This window comes from Punica granatum, chromosome 2 (genome assembly GCF_007655135.1).
Source record: "Punica granatum isolate Tunisia-2019 chromosome 2, ASM765513v2, whole genome shotgun sequence".
NCBI lineage: Eukaryota > Viridiplantae > Streptophyta > Magnoliopsida > Myrtales > Lythraceae > Punica > Punica granatum.
In genome coordinates this window covers 37,144,468-37,165,046 of record NC_045128.1, presented here as the reverse complement: position 1 = coordinate 37,165,046, position 20,579 = coordinate 37,144,468, and the positions used below count along the sequence as shown (strand labels likewise).

The following is a 20,579-nucleotide window of genomic DNA, read 5'->3' as shown; positions in this document are numbered from 1 at the left end:
CACGTTTCCCAAGTTAAATTTATAATCACATCTCATTTGTCTTTTTCCACAATAAAAATCAAAATAAAAATAAAAATAACTTTAACTCTAAATCCAAACAGCCCCTTAAATTTTATACAATTTCCCTTTCCCTTCCTTTTCCTCTATCCAAATAAGTTATTAGGTGACGTTTGGTACATCAAAATCGAAAGAAGTGGAATGGAATGAATATCTTACTATTTTCTCAATTTTGTTTTTTAGTATCTTTTTTATAAGTCGAAAAGAGTATTCTATTAAGAAGATCTTTATTCTCCAACTTCAGTGGAACAATGTTTCTTTAAAAAAATTTGAGCAATACTCATTTCATCATTTCAATTAGTTCATTTAAGTATAATATTCTTTTTTAATAACACCTAAATATATGTATAAATTAAAATTATAATAAATCAGTTCGTCATTTTTAATTATATTCATCCACTTTTTCAAGTTCAACTAGAAATTTTTTTTTCCCTTATATATATTTATATAGAAACTTGTTAACACCCTAATAAGTGGGGGTGAAATGGTAAAAACATGACTAATTCCATGTTAATATACCAAATAGAAATTAAATAATAATAATTAATATTCTAAGTAATAACAATATATATGAATATAAAGAAAATATTCAAAAAATACGAAAAAATATTTCAATCACTTATTATCATATCTTTAATAAATAAAGAAATGTTCATTATTTTAAGAAAATAAATAATCATCTATACAAATTTAAGATTAATTCGATACATTTTAATAATTATAGTTAATCTTATAAAACTTTAATTAGGTATATCTCTCGTCCACGTGATTAGGTCATTTTATCAAAGTGTTAAATTTAAAAAACTTAATATATAAAATATCAGTTATAATAAAGCACGAATAAATAATGAAATTTAAAAGTTTTGATAGGGTATAAGAGTATTGTTCTTTCATAAATTAAAACTAACGATTTTATCAATACGTATCAAATTTATAAATTAAATTGACAATTGAAATGATGTACATATTATATGAATTCCTTATTCAAAAAGTTTTGATATGTATTCGATATATATACTTCTATCACAAGCCCAAATTTACTGCATTAAAATTTATACAATCTAAAAGATAAATTTTTTACATATTTAATATAAACTAGGGAAAATAACTTCAGACACCCTACCCTTAACTTTTCACTTTTTGTCAATTCTATCCCAAAGAAAAAAAAGTTTTGCAGCACATCCTAAACTCTATTTTCCCTATCAAATCTATCACGCCGCCACCCTTCCCGTCAAATATTAACGGAGATGCTGACGTGTCTCTGCTAAGGAGTAACGACGCCAAGTCACACCATTAAAAAATGACAACACATGTTCATACGGTCCACTTGCTATTAAAAAAAAGGCCCATATTTTTGTACTTTCAAATTTGACCCCAAAACTTTATTTCTCTTTTGTTCTTCCTCCTTCATCCCCACTCTCTCTCTACCTCTGTCCAACACCCCCTCCATCTCCCTCCGCCGCGCCGCCCCCGGCGACCCTGTCCCCGGAACTCGTCATGCAATTGGAACCATCTAATGCCACGTTGACCCTCAGCAACAGCCGCAACTCGCTGCTCGCTGCCTCGGCTTTCTGCAGAAAACATGACATTGCTACCGAACTCGGGGGTGGCGACTTGACGTAGACCTCGTCCTGCCGTAAACTAGCAAAGGGTCAGAGAACCGGAGCTGATTCTGCGCGGTCACCGGATCCGGGCCCAAACGGCTCGTCGATCCTAGACCTACATCGAGGTCCCGGCTCTCCCCAAGGACTTCTAATCCTCTGTTCCAGAGGAACATCGTCAGTGGCTCGCCGCGCTTCAGAATCTTGACCTATCCCATGACGAGGTTCTCCGTCGGAACCCTAGGAGCGGTGGATCAATTGCAGCGCTGAAAGTGGCCTCGATTGGCGGGTCTCCCGTGTATCCGACGAGAGCGGCTGGGGCCACGACTTTGGAAGAAGCTGGAATTGGGGTAGCCGTGAAGGATCATCGCGGCCATTGATTTGCAAGCAGAAGCGAAAGGAAGGGAGCGGAAGGAAACGCAGAGCTGGGGAGAGAGGGAGGGTCCAGTTGGGTTTCTGATATTCTTCGATTGTTCGGGTTGGCTTCGATCGCTTGACGTGTTCGGGGGATGGGATCGCTGGAGGCGGCACGGCGGAGGGAGATGGAGTGGGAGCTGAACGGAGGTGGAGAGAGAGAGAGTATGAAAGAGGAAGACAAAGAGAGAGAGAGAGAGAGAGAGAGAGAGTTTTAGGGTCAAATTTTAAAATGTAAAAATATATTGGTCTTTCTAAATAACGAGTGCGCTCATTAAAACACGTGTCGTCATTTTATTGGTGTGATTTGACATAGTTACCCTGTAATAGAGACACGTCAGCATCTCAATTTATATTTGACGGAAAGGGTGACGACATGATAGATTTGATAGGAAAAACAGAGTTTAGGATGTGCTGCAAATTTTTTTTGTCTTTGGAATAGAATTGATAGAAAGTGAAAAGTTGAAAGTGTTTGAAATTATATATAATAGTACAAGTAAGAATTTACCCATTGGAATTTATACATTATAGAAAATAAATTCACTACATGTTAATATAAACTATAAATCCGTATGAATTGTTCTTTTCATATATAAACTTTTATAATAAAATTCGTAGGATACATAGGTCTAATGAACTAATAAATGTGATCTTAGAAAAAAAAAATTGCATTCAGAAATTTATCTGATCCTAAATGTTGAATCAATCAACCTTTTACATGTGGATCTACAGTAGGAAATTGATCTCCAACTTACTTAGAGTCGAAATAGTACCTTAAAATAACTGCCAATATCATTGACATATTGTATAATTTTCCCTCTCCTACCCCATTCTCTCTTTTCCTCTATTTTCCTACCCTATTCTCTCTTTTCCTTTATTTCCCCGACTCCCATCAAAATGAAGAGTCGTGTAGGAATGAAGAGTAGCTGGGAATGTCCTATCTTAAAACCAAAATGTTACAAATTCGATTCAGTGAAATTTTCCACAATTCTTTATCTTTTCTTCTCATCTCTTTATTAGTTTAATAAATTTCTTTTGTAATAGAAAAAAGGAGAAAAAAAAAAGAAGCCAGCTGGAAAAAGTCCCTATTTCCTATTGCCCACCAAATCAAGAAAGCAATTGATACTTGGGACTTGGTCCATTGCAGGGAAAGCAACATGAGGTTGAGCTTTTCAACTTCCATCTAAAAGTTGGCAAAAGAGATCCCATTTTGGAAGAGAAATGGCAAATAGATTTTGAATGAGTCTAGGTAGTAAATGAGCTTCCACATTGAAATTTATAGCCAAACGAAGAAAAAGGGAATGGAAAGTACAATTGATATATGTCGTGTATTAATTAAAAAAAAACTAATAAAACCCAATTTCCTAAACAAAGAAGAAAAGAAAAAATTTCAAAATGGTACAGATGACATACAAATACAATTTCCACATACAAAAACCTTCAAAATCTAATAAAAGGGAACCAACAAAATAAAGATTAGATTCATTATTACTGCCAAACTCTTTACAATCATCTCTTCTTTTTTACCCACAAAATTGATCCTCACGAGCGCTCTGGAGATCTCTCATGGTTCGTGATTCTCGGCTGCTGTGTGGAGAGGCCAGCCCAAGAGTGAAGGTGCCGAATCTCGACTAGGGGAGAAAAGACTGAGCTCCACAGAAGTCCCCATCGAAGACTCATCCTTCTCATAGGCTCGAAAAGATATTGATCCACGCTTCGTCGACGCATCAGAATTTCTACCGAGACTGACTGCGCTGCTCTCTCCATGATTGGAAATGAGGGATGAGGTTTCGTTGTAATCAGCAGTGACTCTTCTTCTGGACTCCAGGTCATGAAGATTCCCGACAGCTAAAGAATCTGCCACTGGGCAGTACACGAGCACACATATACATAGGCCAGCACAGGATAGAACAGCAAGAAAAGCCAAGAAAGCAAGAGCCTCGAAGAGAAGTTGCTCAGGCTTGGATAAAACAGAGAGCCCTAGAAAGAGAACCCTCACTGGAAGGAAACCCGAAGCCGAGAATATTAATGCTTTCACCCTCCTCTGCAGACCTTTATTGAGAACCAATCTCAGAATCTGTCTTCCCAACCAAAACAAATATGCAGTCAGGACAAGAGCAAAGAGCCCGAGCAGTATGGTGCTCAGTAAGGGGTAGGTGCAGAGAGCAGTGTCGTCCGACCTCCTCACAGCGCTTGTGAAATAATGTGGTAATTTTCCAGCACTCTTAAGTTTATCCAACCGGGGTCCAGCTAGAGCAAGTATGAGCTGAAGAATAAACACAGGGAAGCAATATAGCAAGATGTAGCCTGCCGTCTTCCCGTTCCACCTTTGGCTTAAAATTCCTGACTCCATATTCTCTAAGGGAGCCCGCAGCAAGAACACCAACGTTAGGAACAGGCAAGGTTCTGCAAACCCCAAGTTCAAGATGATGTAGCATTTGCAGATGGTTTCCTGCCATTTAAAACTAAGCGAATTGAACAACCTTCCCTCGCGCCTCAAGAAGTGTAACCTAGTAATCTCGCCAAGACCCCACCAAATGGCGAACAGAATAAATGTGATTCGGATTATCCAAGGACCATTGAAGTAGTTAAGCTGGATGAAGCCCTGACCACGAATGCGAGCCCGGAAGTAGAACAGGTAAAGGATGCAAAGCAGACCAAGAAGTATGAGGAGGGCAACTAGGCAGATGGTAACCACGCCGAACGCATCGGTTGCAAATCCCGTCAGGGGCATTACCCGAAGCACAGATTCCACACGTGCTCTCTGCCAGCATGATACAAAAAGATCTTCGGTAAGCAACTAGTTTTCCTTGTCTGCAAAGGAGAACTAAGATGCAATCCTCAAAGGAAACTGCTACACGTTCGTAAAATCATTCCAGAGTTCATCTCTCCATCAGAAATCCCTGAATATAATGCTGTAGTCTAGTATCCCGGCTCATTTCAGCGGAAGCAAACAGACAAATTTCTTGCAAACGACGCGTAAGGGTCTTCCCTTCAGCTCAAATCTTCTGATCAGCCAAGAGACCTGCATTACAGATCAGTGCCACAGTCAGTTCACAAGAGAAATAAATGTCAAGGTTTGGCCGTCGCGAATTAATTTCAACTGTAAAATGCAACAACTTCACAAGTTTATGCCAAAGAGATGCCAGATTTCAAGGATCTGTACATTTTTTTGTCTGATTGGTTATTTCAAAATATAAAATGAGAATCCTAACTCGATGGAACTTTCTTTCCAACAAAGGGATATTGTATTACTATTCCCGACTACCTAGCGATAACAAACTAATAAGTCCCCATCTCGGCCAGTTGCTTTCGTCATCATTAAGCCATTCATACCATCTATATATCCATATAGCTTTAAAAGACAGCAAGTAAACCAAGAGATTCAAGAAGTAACGGCTTTTTGATTCAAACGCAAGACAGGCTGGAATCATAGTGGGAAACTCAAAAAGCTCAAGCAATTTCTTTTTCAGAGTCCTCCTATTTCATGAATCACTATCTCAGGGACTGATATTCAGCCCATCCCACTTTAACAAGTACCACATTCATCTATAGCATCGAGAATTCTCGCCATTTTTTACCTCAACAAGCCTTTAGCAGATGAAACATAACAACCAAACATGCGATCATGCTAGACGTAAATCGAGGGACATGTCTGGTTAAAATCATCCGCTTCCTTTATCCCCTAGTCAGTTTCATAAAGCAGCATTGCCCACAGCACAGCTCAATTTATTATCCGGGGGAACACACAAGCAGCTCAATACCCAGAAACGACAAAGTAAATCCAAACTCTAATGCCTCGAAGTTCAAAACGTCGATTTCGTTCACCCCCGGTCCCCTTCTTCCTGCCCCTCCCCTCCCGGCTTAAAAGACCAGACACAACAGCTCATAAAGAGCAAAAGCTGAGCTTCAAATCTAGGGATTCGAGCCATCAGGCACAGTAGCACTTTATGCGACCACAGAAAAAGCTCGCGATCAAACAAACCTTTTCTCCGCACGAGAAAGAGATAACACACCGCAACAAGAACAACAGAAACAGCATCCTGATTCAAAGGGATTGAGAGGAGGAGCAGAGGAAATCAGAGAAGACAGAAGGCGAATCGGGAGCTCACAATGCAGAAGATTCCGATCCCGCGGGAGGCTCTGAGGAATCCGCGAGCGCCGGTGGCGGAACGGGAAACCCTAGCGGCAATGCAGACGGAGAAGACGCACAGCGACGGAGGGGGTGGGGAGAGAGAGGGGGGGGATGAAGAAGGGAAGAGGGACGAGAGAGAGAGGAGTACAGAGTTAGAGAGAGAGAGAGAGGGGAGGGGGGAGGGAGGGAACAGGTGGTGAGTGGGACTTTGTTGCTGACAGCCTGTATCCAGCTATATTGTCCGAGCCTCCTGCTTCGGGCCAAAGACCTCGCTTCGGTGTTTTCCCGCATCGCTGACGTGGCATTTCCCGGCGCCGTTTTCTTTTTTTGTTTTATTTGAAAATTTATTTTTATATTTATTTAGATAATAATAATTGAAAAAGAACAATCGTATCTATTTATGGTTCTAAATCTAATGAAGGAGTTTGTTAATTGTTATTAATTACTTGCCATTGATGATAAATTATTCGATAATCTATCTTGACGTGAAGAATAACTAATTAGAATACAACAAACTTGTAAATAATGTGTTAATCGTATGAGCAATTAACATAATTGTTACCAATTGAAAAAAATTACGTAGTTCTTCATCATTACATCATTTGAGGTAGAGTTATTTAAAAAAAAATCCGTTAGAAATATAGGAAAATTTCTACTTTTACTCCTCAAATCTTTACTTTCTTTTGTTGGTGCCAATTCTTTTCTTACTTCAATTTTGTTTTCAACGATATGCAGATTGTCCAATTTAATTCTACCCACTTCGCTTTTTTAAAAATATTGACGTGGCATTTTAAAATTTTTTTTAAGGGAAATAGGAAATGGAAGAGGGCTAGTTAGCCTTAGTGAATGAGAAATTTTTCGGCGATTTTATTTTATTATGTGTCGTAAAAAAGCGTAATCGGTTAGATTGCAATAAAAGGGTGAGTGAGTGTTAATTATGTAAGTGTGTGACATTTTTTATCGTTAATTGTAGTAATATAATTGATTTTTTTTGGACAAATATCATGAAATAAGATGATTTAATATTTTTCTCATAAAGGGTGGGTATTATTGAAGTGCCCGGATCTCAATGGGGAATTAAAAATAGTCCAAAATCGAAAAACCATAGGGGCTAAAATGAGGCTTACAAATTTCTCTAAGGACTAAACCGATACTAGATAAAAGTAAAGGGACTGGACATACATTTCCCTTTTTTGTGTCATTTCGTCGAAACAGGAAAGCCAAGCCCGTCAAAATCAATTTCAATATGGCCCGAGGCCAGGCCCGGCCCAAAAGGAAAAACCAGATCGTTTGATCATAAATTGAGCATTAGCATTGTCCAATTGCGTCGAGTCCTCTTGAATGGCCAATTGCAGTTAAATAGTTTTTCTCCCTCCTAATCCTAAGTTCCTAATGATAGTATAAAAAATTATTTTGTTTTTTTTTGTTAGGGAAAAAAAAAGAGGTTTTACTTTTTACACACACAAAATATCCAATATTTTTTCATCAAATTAATCTCCCGTAATTAAACAGCTCCGAATATTGGCATTCCCGGATTTAAAGTGACTTAAAAGAATGGATAGAATTTTTTAATCTTCCATTCAGCAGCTCTCTTGTTTATACAGTTCAAACGAGTCATACGACATAATCATCTAATTAATAATGGAGTTGATTAAGCTCCTCTCTAACTCTCTCTCTCTCTCTCTACAAAACCTAACTCTCTCTCAAACTCTATGCTTGCTGCCGCCGCCGACGTGTTCAGATACCGGCCCAACACACCATGTTTGTTCCATTTTTCTCGTGAAAGTGGATTTTTGCCATGTATTGACAAGGATGAGGATATCCCTCTTGGTGTACACCGAGGTCCATGATGAAATGCTATAGAAAGGTCGTGATTGAGATTGATGGTTTCAAGATGGGAATCTTCAATTGTATTTGTGTTTATTTTGATGTGTTTTTTACAATATCTGCCTTTTGTAGATTTCCCGACAGATAAACTGTTATATCACACTCTTGTAATATTCGGAGGGACATTTTCTCTCCTATCTGTTTTTGCAGTGAATATATGAAGTATACTCACCACGTTTCGATTAAAAAAAAAAGATAATCTAATTAATAATCAGTAAGCTCTTGTCGCCTTTTGAAGAGAATTGGTCCCAAGATGTCACCAATTCAACAACAATCCCCCCAACAACCCCAAAGATTGCTTTGTTTCAACTCCTAGGCAGCAGCTCCCCTGTCCATTTCAATCACCCAATGTTCCTTATTTCCCTTCATGTCTAAGCATTACAATCCCCCCTATTTTTTTGCCGATCGCAAACCCCAACCCCAAGCCAAAAACCTCAAAGTACTCAAACTTGTACATTAAATATCTCCCAACCCCAGTAAGCATTTCCACGCACAATTTTTCTTCCATATTGTTTGAACACATGAAGCCCAAAGGCACTAATCCCCTCAACCTCAGATTCCTATTCATAGTTGTGTTCTTGGCATTTCTTGTTCTTTTCGTGTTGAGATCAAGCTTCTCCTCATCCTCCATAGCCAATGTGCCATCCCCCAATGAACCAAGCCACAATGACCTCTTGAGATCACAGCCAAACCCCAACAACTGCTCCGAGTCCTGCGGCAAGATCCCAAGCTCGCTCGCGAAGGCGCTCATCCACTACACGACCTCGACGATCACCCCCCAGCAGACCCTGAAGGAGATCTCTGTGAGTGCCCGGGTCCTGAGGAAGAAGTCGCCATGCAACTTCCTAGTGTTCGGCCTCGGCCACGACAGCCTCATGTGGAGCTCCCTCAACTATGGGGGGCGCACCGTATTCCTGGAGGAGGACAAGGCATGGATCGAGCAGATCAGGCGCAGGTTCCCGACACTCAGGTCGTACCACGTGACTTATGACAGCAAGGTCAGCCAGGCGGACAACCTGATGGAGGTCGGGAGGGGACCTGAGTGCACTGCGGTCAGCGACCCGAAGTACTCCATGTGCCAGCTCGCCCTGAAGGGGCTCCCCGCTGAGGTGTACGAGACAGAATGGGATCTCATCATGGTTGATGCGCCGACCGGGTACTACGAGGACGCGCCGGGCCGCATGACGGCAATATACACGGCGGGGATGATGGCGAGGAACCGAAGAGCCGGGGCGGAAACTGAGGTGTTCGTGCACGACGTGAACCGGGAGGTGGAGGACAAGTTCTCCAAGGCATTCTTATGCGAAGGGTACATGAAGAAACAGGAAGGAAGACTAAGGCACTTCACCATTCCTAGTCACAGGGATGACTCTGGGAAGCCATTTTGTCCTCAGTGAAATGTTTCGACTTCTTTTACGGATTGCATTGGATACCATTTCACCTGTATACTTTCAGCTTGAGGCAAAAATTTCAAATTGCACCATTTTTTTTTTTGGAAATATAAGGATCCCCATTGTCGAACCAAATCACATATTTAACATGTCCATTTATTACTGAAAATTATTTGTTGCGAAAAATAGGAAAATATAAATAATCATGAATTTAAATTGACTATATCTATTTACTGGAATAATAATCCTCGTAAGTAAGATCATATGGCACGGCATCTTATTGTGAGTGGTCAGAATGATTTTTTATAATATCTGTAAAATATTGTACTTCTATCAATTTTAAAAGATTCTTTTTAGCAAGCATGTGCTCGCAAAGAGGTTGTAAAAGTTTTTCAGCAGAAAAAAAGTACTAGTAAAAGATAAATAAACAAGTAATTTCGTTTAAAAGATAAATAAATAAATATATAATTTTAAAACAAAAAGTACTAGTGAAAGTTTTGTAAAATTCTTTTATTGTGGATAAAAACTTACAAATGAGTAAACCTTACAAATGAGTGAAGGACAAACAAAAAATATCATGTTAATTTTGTTGAAAAAAAAAGTGACTTTTAATCCTTAACTTTACATTATATTTTCACTATTGCCCTAAATATATATATATATTTACTTTCATCCTAAACATTATACACTTTATTCTCGTTGGTCCTGTTGTTTATTTTCCATAAAAAAAAGTCACTTTTCCATCCAAAAGTATTTTTAAAAAATGGTTTCATTAATACTCAATAAAAAAAGAAAGGGAAAAATCAAAGAAGTAAAACCAGAGGGAGAAGGATGGTTGTGGCAAGACCCAATCCTCCTATATACAAGGGTCCCAACCAATATTGGGATCGAATTCGGGGGCGGGGGCCTTGCTAGCTGCCATTCCTGTCCCAGTGAAGTCGCCGATGAGCTTGGAGGTCATCAGCAATTTCAGGAAAAGGGGATCGGGCTGTCTACAAGGCTTCTCCTATTTCTTCTCCCTCTCCCATTTCTTCTTTGATTTTCTGTTTCATTTTTCTAATTTTTTAAGCTTAAATTGGACTGAAAATTTTATTTTTAACGAAAAAGCAGATGGTAGGGCTAATATGATCAAAATGCATAATAGTTTTTTTTTTCTCATGAACTTTGAGGATTCATTCATAACACGTGAAAGATTACATGACAAAAGTATAAGATGAAAATGTTTAAGAAAACGAATATTGCAATATTAGAATTAATCATATCCTCTCATACATACTACACAGAACGAATTGAATTGGAAAACAAGGGTAGCAACTATCTGAGGTTCCGATCAAAACCCTTTGACATCGTACATGGACCCTGGTAAACTAGGGAAGGGTCCTCAAGTTATATATTCATATAGAACTCGGCTATATGTTACTGAGGTTTCGAGGAGACCTTAATATCAGAGCAAAGCAGGGGGTCTTGAGCTATACTCGAGCGCCAAGAACTCTTCACAAAACAATACCGACAGGTAAAATCATAGCCAAGGCTAGGGGGGCTGTTGACCAATCCAGTAAGTCGAGGAAGACACTAGGTTGTTGACTAATTCGACGGGTCAGGGAAGGCTGTGGACCAAGCCGGCAAGGCCAAACCAAGAATCGCTGAGGAATCTCGATCGGTTCAAACCAATGACCACGTCAGGGAGCTCAAGGCCCAATCCCAAGTAGTCAAACCAAGAACGGCTTAGGCCTTGTTTAGCAAATGATAATTTTCTTAACTCTGATCCGTTTATCTTCAATTCAATAACACAATTATTACTATTTCTTTTTATTTTCAATTTTTTTATCTTATCTACCATTCAATTTAATTTTTAATACCGAATTCTCTCAACTATTCATTACCATTTCCACAATTCAACAACGCAATCATTAATTTCTCTGAATTATTCATTACATTTTTCACTTTTTTTCATATTTCAGCAGCACAATCATTACAACTCCAAATAAATATAATTATTTATAGTTGAAATGGAGTTGAGTAAGATAAAAAAATTTGAAAAAAAATAAAAAAATTATTATATTGTTGAATTGAAGATAAATGGAGTTAAAGTGGAATAAAGTTTAAAAAATTATTCATTTACCAAATAATGCCTTAGCATCTTGATCGGTTCAGACTAGTGCTCATGCCGAGGAAGACGCCGGGCTGCCAATCAAGCTAGCCTCCGCCACTCAACTCTACAACAAGACAGACAAAACAAAGAGTAGGCTCGAGGAGTTCCGAGCTAAAACATCAAAAAATAAGCAGTCCTATCACTGAAGAGGAAAAGTCTAGCAGTGGTCTGAATCTAATTGAGGGATACAATTCCTTAACGCAAAGTGGAGAAAGGTACCGGTGGTGGAGCGATAAGCCAAAGACGAAGAAACCGCCATATTTTATTGCCACACGCAGGCATGAGGTTTGGATGGAGAAGGGCCATACAATTCCTAAAGAGGCGGCGCCAATGAGAATGGGAGAGGCTGGATTAAAAGGCGCAATGGATAGTGCCTCCACTGTGCGGGCACCATAAAAAAAGACTAAATATGAGCGCCATTTGCATTGTTTGGAATCTGAGCTACTGGAGAAGGGTCGGGTGCAGCTCCGATGAAGAAGGGAGCCACCATCACATGCACCATTTGGATATCGAGAAGAGGAGTGGGGAGGGGCCTCTAGGACCGGAACATCATCAGCATGACTCCGATACAGACATACCACTGTGCGCTTTGGTGGGGTCATGGTGACCTGGGTGGACTATGTCTTATCGAGCCCTTTATCCATTCGGGCAAATGAAACATTGCATGGCGGCTGTGGAACCCATCTGATCTCCAGAGGGGGTTGCTACGCTGGCCTCCCCCTCCCGGCCTTTTTATTCAGCCAAAAAAGATTCCGTCAACACGACTTAAATATTTGAGCAAGACTTGGCCCGAATCGCTAAACCCAACCCACTTGCCTAAGAGTTAGGATAAGCAATTCAACATAAATTAATATATGTTATTGCATTCATTTTTCCATGTACCATAAGAGAAAAAATAAAAGTAAATATTGGATGAGTATTACTTATATGTAGCGCACAATAAAAATATTTAAAAGTGAAAATCTGATCCTATAATAAGTATAAACATTTTAATTGATTCTTGTTAATGGCTAATCCTTACCCAATATTTGATTTACGGATGCCCGAGCCTGACACCAAAGAACCTCTTCTCTCTCTCCCCTCCATTTTCTTGCGCGGAATTTTGGAAGGGAGAGCCCATTTTTAGTTCAGGTCCACACTCCCAGAGGCCTCTGCTCATGGTTGATTTCTTCTAGCCCCGGTATTCCTTCCTTCCTTGCTTCTTTTTTTTTTTCCCCCCTTTTCTTTTTTGACACTTTTCTTTGCATGTTTTTGGCTGACATTCCTCTTCTCACCATTTTTCCAGATACTATCTGGACCGTGGGTTTTCTTGTTTTCTCTTGAATCATGTATGTGTCCAAACTCAAAGATCATAACTTTTTTGTGTTTCCCTCTTCTCATCGTAACCTTTTGCTCATGTGCTTCATGAACATCTGTTGTTTGAGCTCGTTTTTGTTTTCTCTGATGACAATGATGTCCCGGAAGTACATATTAGATCGCGAATCATGAGGAGTAGTTTTTTGGAGAACTATGTTTGATCGGCAGTGAAATGGCTTTGGGACTTACGTTCTATCAATGTTTAATTTATTGGTCAATGTCTGGTTAGTACCTTTTTAAGATTTCTTTATTGGTGATGTGGTTTGATTAGGTACTGGTAAGTGTCATTTTGATCTCACTCCCGCTTGTTTTTCTTCGTGATCGACGAAAGTCTGAAATGCCACTGAAAATACCCATCAGTGAAATGATAATGTGAATTAAAATGAGGAATATTGGAGCACATTCCGTTCTTTACTGTCCATAAGCACGGAATGGGCTGTTTGCGGAGCTGCTTGGTTGAGAGAGATAAGCCGACAAGTATTATATTGCACAGTTGCACTATGCTAGGCGTGCTTTCTGATAAAAGAGAAGAAACTTGTCCTTTTGTTCTCTAAAAAGAAAATTGAACAGAACTGAAATATAAGCACTCATACAATAAATGGAAAATTGTATTCCTCTGCTTGGGTTTTGCCTATTACAATGTTGCCAAACTTACTGTACAATCAAGACTGTCGTGCGTGATTACATTTGTTGCAGATGAGTGTTTCAAGAATTGTTGCTGTAGTAGCACAGAGATTTTGAAGCTCTGGTACAAATTCTGGCGAACTCAATGCTGCAAAGCCACTTCTTGTTCTGGTTTACTTGTGTTTGCAGTAGTTGGTGAACGCTATGTAAGGAAAATGAAGGAAATCTGATCAGTTTTTCAATTTGTTACCTGTTGCAAACTACGGCGCAGAGAAGGATGATGAGTGAGACTCAAGGAACAAAGAGAAGAAGGCTTCGGAAATCACAGGCTGGAAGCATGGATGTTACAGCAGCAGGTAAAAAATGAAAAACTGGATTTGGATTCGCTTCTGAATTTCTTATGAATGCCAAATATGAAAATTGGAAGTAAGTACGCCATGAGCAGTCTTTATTTGCATCTCTGTAACTCTTGTTCTTTTTATTTCGTTTGTCCTTGCTAAATAATTCCAATCAGACTTGTATGTTTAAAGCTCGGCTTACATGTGAAGGGCATGTGATCATTGTATGTTGTTGGCATGCATCGATCCAAATTTTCATGCTGAGAGAGTTCCTTGCAATGGTACTAGAGAACAAAGAGAATGAAGCTTATGAACTTCTTTCTCGACATGCTAATTGTCTCATAAAACCAGAAGATATGCTGCATAATGTTTGAGCTGTCCGTGATTCAAGAGTCAGAGTTGACTGACAGATACAAGGGAGGGACGCCCCCTAAATTTCGGATTAGTATCACTACCATAGGTGCTTCTGCAACAGGTAAAGATATTTCTAAGCCGACTTATCTTCCATATGATGTGCCAAAGGAGCCCTTTAGGCATAATTTTTTCATTGCCCTGCTAAGATGTTTTCTGATAATTGGGGAAAATTGTGCCATTTGTACCCTCGAATTGGCATGAGCAACTACATGAGTAGCATTCTTTTGTTTACATTCTTAGCAAGTTTGGCTATGAAAAGTCTCTTGCAGTTTTCACAGAGCTCTTGTTGTTTCTGCTTAGTTTCTTGATCAAATTTATGACTTTTCTGCAGAAGGACACTCGTCTCTTGATGATGCTGAGCAGGCTTTAGTCAGAGAAGCAGAAACTCAAGCAGAAATGGAAACTCCTACCGCGAAGATGGGCATTGAGACTCCACTAGACGAGAGTGATTCCTCGCCTTTCATAAAGAGCTCCCCAGTTTGGAAAGCAGTTGAATCTATGCAAGTGTTTGAGAAATTCCCTCAGAATCCTCATTTCCTTCCTCTGACAGACTACAACAAGGGTTCCCGTGGAGGGTTGGCCATCGGTCATATGGTAACCTTTGCGAATGTCGTGGACAAGGCATTCAGGCTGAAGATCACCGACCCTGTACAGAGCTTTATCACATGTCTAGAAGCCCTTCAGCCCCTGGAATCTCACGGGTTTAATATCACTGCCATTGAAGTTCGTCTGATGAAGATGCTCTCAGTAATAGAGCGGCTGCAGAAGCTGGACAATGAGCAGGTAGAAGTGGAACGTCGAATCTCCGAGCTTACTTCTGAGAACATTGAAATAGCAAAAGAGATTGCGAAGCTCAACGAGAAGATGAGGAATCTGCAAGATGAACATGCCTATGCTATAGCTATGAAGAAGAATAAAGATTCAGAAATTACTGCTCTGAGAGAAAGCTTAGCTGCGATCTCAGCATCGATCCAGAGTATCCAGCTCGACCCTGAAGATGCAACTTAGGTTGTGTTTGTTTCAACTTAATAAAAAAAAAAGTACTTAAAAGTTAGTTATAATTTAGTTATAAGGGAAAATGAATAGGAGAAAGAGGGAAAGATAGGAAATGAGGTTCTAAACCAAAAACTACTTAGTAAGTAAAAATATTTGACTTAATGAAATGTTATTTTTCACAAAACATCTCATCATCCTTATCATATATCTATTCTTCCTACGTATTTTTTTCCTTAACTAATTAAGTGCTTAATTTTTAAGCATTTAATTTATCAAACGCTACTTCAATGCAGTTGATAGCATTATGCTTAAATAGTTGAATGAGCTGGTTATGAAATTTGGTGTCTTGGTCGTGCTGTCTCTTGTCAAGCTCATCGTCTAGCATTGAAGCCGGAGTTGATAGTTATATTGCCTCAAACTTGGTGAGGTAGTTCGTCGCATTCGGAGATGTAAATTGTAAATCAAGGCTGTTAAACCTGCCATTGCAGCAACACTCAATATGAAGGTAGTTTTAAGGTGCTTTCGAGGTTCGGGATTTACGCGAGCAATGAAACTTTCATCCGTCCTGCATCTCGGGCAGTAAGAGCTCGGCTCTTGGAAGTTCCTTATAGTATCCACCTCTGCTTTTACCTCTAGAAGTTATTCTACGAAGATCATCGGAAAGACAATTGTAGATTATCTCGATCACCGATGAATGCGAGGCCTTAAAGGTCCGCTATTCCTAAAAAAGTGCTATTGTGAAAAAAAAACAAAAACGTTAATTATAATTTAATTATACATTTTCAATAAAATCACGGGACATGTACTACTTATTAATTGACGTTAATTTATCCCTCGAATATCAATTTGGCTCCGGTCATGAGAAATTACCAATGTATTAATCGGAAAAATTGTCCTCATATATTATCAAAAATATTTTTATTATGAAATTAAAATATATATAGAATATTACTAGATTAATGAATAAATCGATCGAGTATAATAATTACAATAACGCTAATAAGAAAACGGAAAGAATGAACTCAAACATTCGAACCAAATATGTACCTTTCTTTTCTCAATAATCAATGAATGATCATTGATATAAAAAAGGGTACATAGTAAAATGTTGAAAAGAAAAATTATAAGGATAGAAAATATAGTAAATTCACCGAATCACTATAAAAAAAAATATAATGTGATAGAAGCACGTAAGGTAAAATCACGTACGATAGCAAAAATCCTTCTGGTGCGTTTGATTTCAGAGTTAAAGTAATTTTGATTTTGATTATGGAAAATGACAAATGTTGTGTAGTGTGTTGAGTTAAAGTTAAAAGTTAAATTTTTTGACTTGGAAAATGTGTATTTTTGTTGTGTAGTGGGTTGAGTTAAAGTTAAAGTTACAATTTTTGTGATTTTAATCCTGAAAACAAACGGACATTCAAGTTGTTGTAGATCTCGACCTGCTCTATATGGACCCTAACCAAAATCAGGAATAATTTAAAAAAGTGCTATTGTGGAAAAAACAAAAACATTAATTATAATTTAATTATACATTTTTCAGTAAAATCACGGGATATGCACTACTCATTAATTGACGTTAATTTATCCCTCGAATAACAATTTGGCTCCAGTCATGAGAAATTACCAATGTATTAATCGGAAAAATTGTCCTCATATATTATCAAAAATATTTTTATTATGAAATTAAAATATATATAGAATATTACTAGATTAAAGAATAAATCGATCGAGTATAATAATTACAATAACGCTAATAAGAAAACGAAAAGAATGAACTCAAACATTCGAACCAAATATGTATCTTGTTTTTTCTCGATAATCAATGAATGTCCATTGGTATAAAAAACGGTACATAATAAAATATTGAAAAGAAAAATTATAAGGATAGAAAATATAATAAATTCACCGGATCACTATAAAGAAAAATATAATGTGACAGAAGCACATCAAGTAAAATCAAGTACGATAGCAAAAATCGTTCAAGTTGTTGTAGATCTCGACCTACTCTATATGGACCCTAACCAAAATCAGGAATGAGAGTCAGCGCGATCCATGCCGAGCCTGGTACTAATCCGGGACCAAATTTGTTCTTCCCTATTTATTTCCAGAAAGGAAAGAATTGTTAAATACTGAACGCCGACACCCAGACGGAGAGCAGTAGAACTCCTCTCTCTCTCTCTCTCTGCCCTTTTCTCCTTCACTTCAATTGTGGAGAATGAGGGTCCATTTCCAGTTCAAAGTCCCGCACTCCGACCTGGCTCTGCTCATGTTGATGTCTTCCGGCCCTGTTAGTCCTCCTTCTTCCTCTTCTGTTTTTTTTTGGGTATGTTGTTGCCTGATATTCCTCTTCTTTTTCTTTTTCCTGATATTTTTTGGAGCATGGGTTTTTTTTTTCCTGGAACAATAATGTGCCAAGACTCGAAGATCAAAGCTTTTTCTTACCTTTTGTCTGCGTTTTTCCCTTTTATATGTTGTTTTAAGCTTTTCTTCCCTCCCGGACATTATTCTTGATGTAGCATGAAGGGGAAGATGATCTCAGTCTGGTGAAAATGTTGTCCCAACATGACAAAAGATGAAAATTTTCTGATATTTTACAGTAAAAGTAAATAGAAGTTTTTGCAGGAAATGTGTCGAGAATCATGGAGATTTCTGGATGATCGACATAGATTTATTTACCCAGAATGGTGTAAATGGGTTTGGAATTTATGTTCAGTTAATGTTCTTTGGTGCATGTCTTCTTTAGTATTCTTAGGATTTCCTTATTGGTTAGTTTGGTCTCAGTCTGCTTGTTTCTCTTCGCAATCATGATGATTGCTGAAAGTGTAAAATGGCAACAAGAATTGCACATCAGTGAAATGATAATGTGAATAGAAATGCAGAGTCCTGAAGCGCATTCTGTCCCTTACTATCCATAGGCGCCACAAGCGCGTGAAAAGTCTGGTTAGCAAAACTGCTTGGTTGTGAAAAACTGGGTGAGTTTCGATTTCGTGAAAGACACAAAAGATAAGGTGACAAGTATCAGATTGCACTTTGTTAAGCGTTCCTTCTGATTAAAAGAAGAAAGTTGTCCTTTTTCTTATCTAGAAAAATTGAAACAAGTGAAACATGAGTGCAATTTTCGTACGTGAAATAGAGAACTGTGTTCTCCAGCCGTATTTTTCCTATTAGAATGTTGCCAAATTTGATGTTTAATCAAGACTGGTGTGCGTTTTAGGTTTGTTGCCGATGAGTAGTTCGAGAATTCAGATGCTGTAATAGCAGCAGAAAGCTTCTGAAGCTCTGGTACCATTTCTGGCTAATTTAATTCTGTGAAACCACTTCTTGTTCTGGTTAACTTGTGTCCACAATAGTTGGTGAACACTAAGGAAAACGAAGGATATCTGAATGTGTCACCTGTTGGAATATTCGATGCAGGGAAGAGATGGTAGGCAAGACTCAAGGAAGAAAAAGAGGAAGGCCACGGAAGTATTGTGAGTTCGCTGAGCTGAATGTCTTATGAATGCCAAATATGAAAATACATATCATTACATTTAGCACGCAGTCTTCATTTGCATCTCTGCAAGCCGCCTTCTGGTTGATTTTATTTGTCCTTCCCATATAATTCCAATGTAAGTTTTATGTATAAAGCTCGGGTTACCGGCGAAGGGAACGTGCTTATCCTAAGTTGTCGACGTGCATCCCTCCAATACATTTATGTTGAGAGTTCCTTGCGTTGGTAATAGAGAATAAACAGAGTGAACCTTATGAACTTCTTTGGGGACACATTAGTTGTCTCATTAAATGAGAATACGTGTCACATAACATTTGAGCTGTCTGTGATTGCAAAGCCAGAGTTGACTTATAGACGCAAGAGAGGAAGGCCGTGTAAACTTGGGATAGTAATCAGTAGCACAGATGTTTCTGCAACGAGTAGGAAATGTTGCTGAAATGTTTCCTGATAATCAAGGAAAATTTCAATTCATTTTATCAAATAGATGATACAAGTGTTCATCTCTCATGCAGGCTCGGACGCTGATGGCCTACCTCAGTCAACAATGTGCGGTTCACACCCTCGAGGTGGTATGAGCAACTACTAAATAGTATTATTTCATTTGCATTCTTGGCCATTATGACAGTTGCAGTTTTCACAGAGCTCCTGCTGTTTCTGTGTTTAGTTTTCTAATCAAATTCATGCCTTCTCCCGCAAAGGACACTTGTCTCTTAGTGATGCTGTCCAAATGGCTTCGAGGGGAGAAGCAGAAACTCGAACTGAGACAGAAAATTCTACTGAGATGATCATCGTGACTCCACGAGGTGAGAGTGAGTCCTTGCCTTTTGTGAAAAGCTCACCAGCTTGGAAAGCGGTTCAATCTATGCAAGTGTTCCAAAAATTCCCTCAAAATCCTCATTTTCTTCCTCTGACTGAGTACCGGAAGAGTTTCCGCGAAGGGATGGCCATCGGTCATATGGTAACATTTGCGAATGTTGTTGAAGAAGCATTCAGGCTGAAGATCACTGACCCTGTACACAGCTTTATGACATGTCTTGAAGCACTTCAAGACCTGGAACCTCACGGGTTTCATGTCAATGCCACTAAAGCTCGTCTAACGAAAATGCTCTCGGTAATAGAGCAGCTGCAGAAGCTGCACAATGAGCATGTAGAAGTGGAAGGTCGAATCTCGGAGCTGACTTCTGAGAACGACGAAATAGTGGAAGAGATTGTGAAGCTCAATGAGAAGATAAGGAATCTGCAAGATGAACTTGCCTGTGCTGCATCTAAGAAGGAGAATAAAGACTCGGAGATTACTGCTCTAAGAGAAAGTTTAGCTGCGATCTCTGCATCAATCCAGAGTATCGAGCTCGATTTTGAGGATGCAACTTAGTTTAGTTGAGAGCATTATGCTTAAATAGTTGAATGAGCTGGTTCTGAAATTTGGTATCTTGGTCGTTCCGTCTCCTGTCAAGCTCGTCCTTTAGCACTGAAGCTGGAGTTGATAGTTTTATTGCCTCAAACTTGGTTAGGTAGTTCGCCGCAGTCTGAAATGTAAACTGTAAATCAAGGTTGTTGAACCTGCCATAGCAGCAACACTCAACGTGACAGTATTTGATGTGAAGGTATTTTAATGTGCTTTCGAGGTTCGGAATCATTTTAATGGATGAAAATTTCATTCATCCTGCATCTAGATGGTAGAGAGTTTGGCTGTTGGAAGTTCCTCATAGCATCCATTCTGT

General features: G+C 38.8%; 4 protein-coding genes across 22 annotated transcripts; 3 read left to right on the top strand and 1 right to left on the bottom strand.

Annotated features, from left to right (window-relative positions):
- Positions 1–3,322: 3,322 nt before the first annotated feature.
- On the bottom strand, positions 3,323–6,337 carry LOC116196893. The gene is made up of 2 exons (XM_031526823.1): positions 6,185–6,337; positions 3,323–5,097 (listed from the first exon to the last, which is right to left on the bottom strand). The coding sequence occupies exon 2, from the start codon at positions 4,804–4,806 to the stop codon at positions 3,637–3,639; it is 1,170 nt and encodes a 389-aa protein (XP_031382683.1). The 5' UTR covers positions 4,807–5,097; positions 6,185–6,337; the 3' UTR covers positions 3,323–3,636.
- A 2,166-nt stretch (positions 6,338–8,503) lies between these two features.
- LOC116194302 (glucuronoxylan 4-O-methyltransferase 1) lies at positions 8,504–9,625 on the top strand. The gene has a single exon (XM_031523084.1). The coding sequence runs from the start codon at positions 8,616–8,618 to the stop codon at positions 9,489–9,491; it is 876 nt and encodes a 291-aa protein (XP_031378944.1). The 5' UTR covers positions 8,504–8,615; the 3' UTR covers positions 9,492–9,625.
- Positions 9,626–12,665: 3,040 nt separating this feature from the next.
- Positions 12,666–15,721, top strand: LOC116197709 (DUF724 domain-containing protein 5-like). 17 transcript variants are annotated; one of them, XM_031527928.1, is made up of 6 exons: positions 12,666–12,817; positions 12,923–12,965; positions 13,690–13,741; positions 13,889–13,973; positions 14,310–14,430; positions 14,701–15,721. In XM_031527928.1, exons 4-6 carry the CDS (start codon positions 13,959–13,961, stop codon positions 15,375–15,377), a joined length of 813 nt encoding a protein of 270 aa, XP_031383788.1. In that variant the 5' UTR covers positions 12,666–12,817; positions 12,923–12,965; positions 13,690–13,741; positions 13,889–13,958; the 3' UTR covers positions 15,378–15,721. The 17 variants fall into 17 exon arrangements, with proteins under 17 accessions (XP_031383788.1, XP_031383781.1, XP_031383787.1 ...); XM_031527921.1 differs by having other exon boundaries at positions 14,307–14,430; XM_031527927.1 differs by lacking the exon at positions 12,923–12,965 and having other exon boundaries at positions 13,894–13,973; positions 14,307–14,430.
- A 1,621-nt stretch (positions 15,722–17,342) lies between these two features.
- LOC116197712 (DUF724 domain-containing protein 5-like) lies at positions 17,343–20,519 on the top strand. Of its 3 annotated transcripts, none has more exons than XM_031527940.1 (5): positions 17,343–17,655; positions 18,583–18,650; positions 18,783–18,838; positions 19,371–19,424; positions 19,557–20,519. In XM_031527940.1, exons 3-5 carry the CDS (start codon positions 18,790–18,792, stop codon positions 20,228–20,230), a joined length of 777 nt encoding a protein of 258 aa, XP_031383800.1. In that variant the 5' UTR covers positions 17,343–17,655; positions 18,583–18,650; positions 18,783–18,789; the 3' UTR covers positions 20,231–20,519. The 3 variants fall into 3 exon arrangements, with proteins under 3 accessions (XP_031383800.1, XP_031383798.1, XP_031383799.1); XM_031527938.1 differs by having other exon boundaries at positions 19,371–19,427; XM_031527939.1 differs by having other exon boundaries at positions 17,343–17,691; positions 19,371–19,427.
- Positions 20,520–20,579: the final 60 nt, after the last annotated feature.

What these genes read in the sequence shown, in the direction of transcription:
- LOC116196893 (XM_031526823.1), bottom strand. Translation starts at nt 4,806, where the DNA reads ATGCCCCTGACGGGATTTGCAACCGATGCGTTCGGCGTGGTTACCATC.
- LOC116197712 (XM_031527938.1), top strand. Translation starts at nt 18,790, where the DNA reads ATGGTAGGCAAGACTCAAGGAAGAAAAAGAGGAAGGCCACGGAAGTAT. An exon ending in AGGAAGGCCACGGAAGTATT is followed by an intron (nt 18,839 to 19,370) that starts GTGAGTTCGCTG and finishes TCTCTCATGCAG; the next exon opens with GCTCGGACGCTGATGGCCTA. An exon ending in CGGTTCACACCCTCGAGGTG is followed by an intron (nt 19,428 to 19,556) that starts GTATGAGCAACT and finishes TCTCCCGCAAAG; the next exon opens with GACACTTGTCTCTTAGTGAT.
- LOC116197709 (XM_031527926.1), top strand. An exon ending in CATAGGTGCTTCTGCAACAG is followed by an intron (nt 14,431 to 14,700) that starts GTAAAGATATTT and finishes ACTTTTCTGCAG; the next exon opens with AAGGACACTCGTCTCTTGAT.
- LOC116194302 (XM_031523084.1), top strand. Translation starts at nt 8,616, where the DNA reads ATGAAGCCCAAAGGCACTAATCCCCTCAACCTCAGATTCCTATTCATA.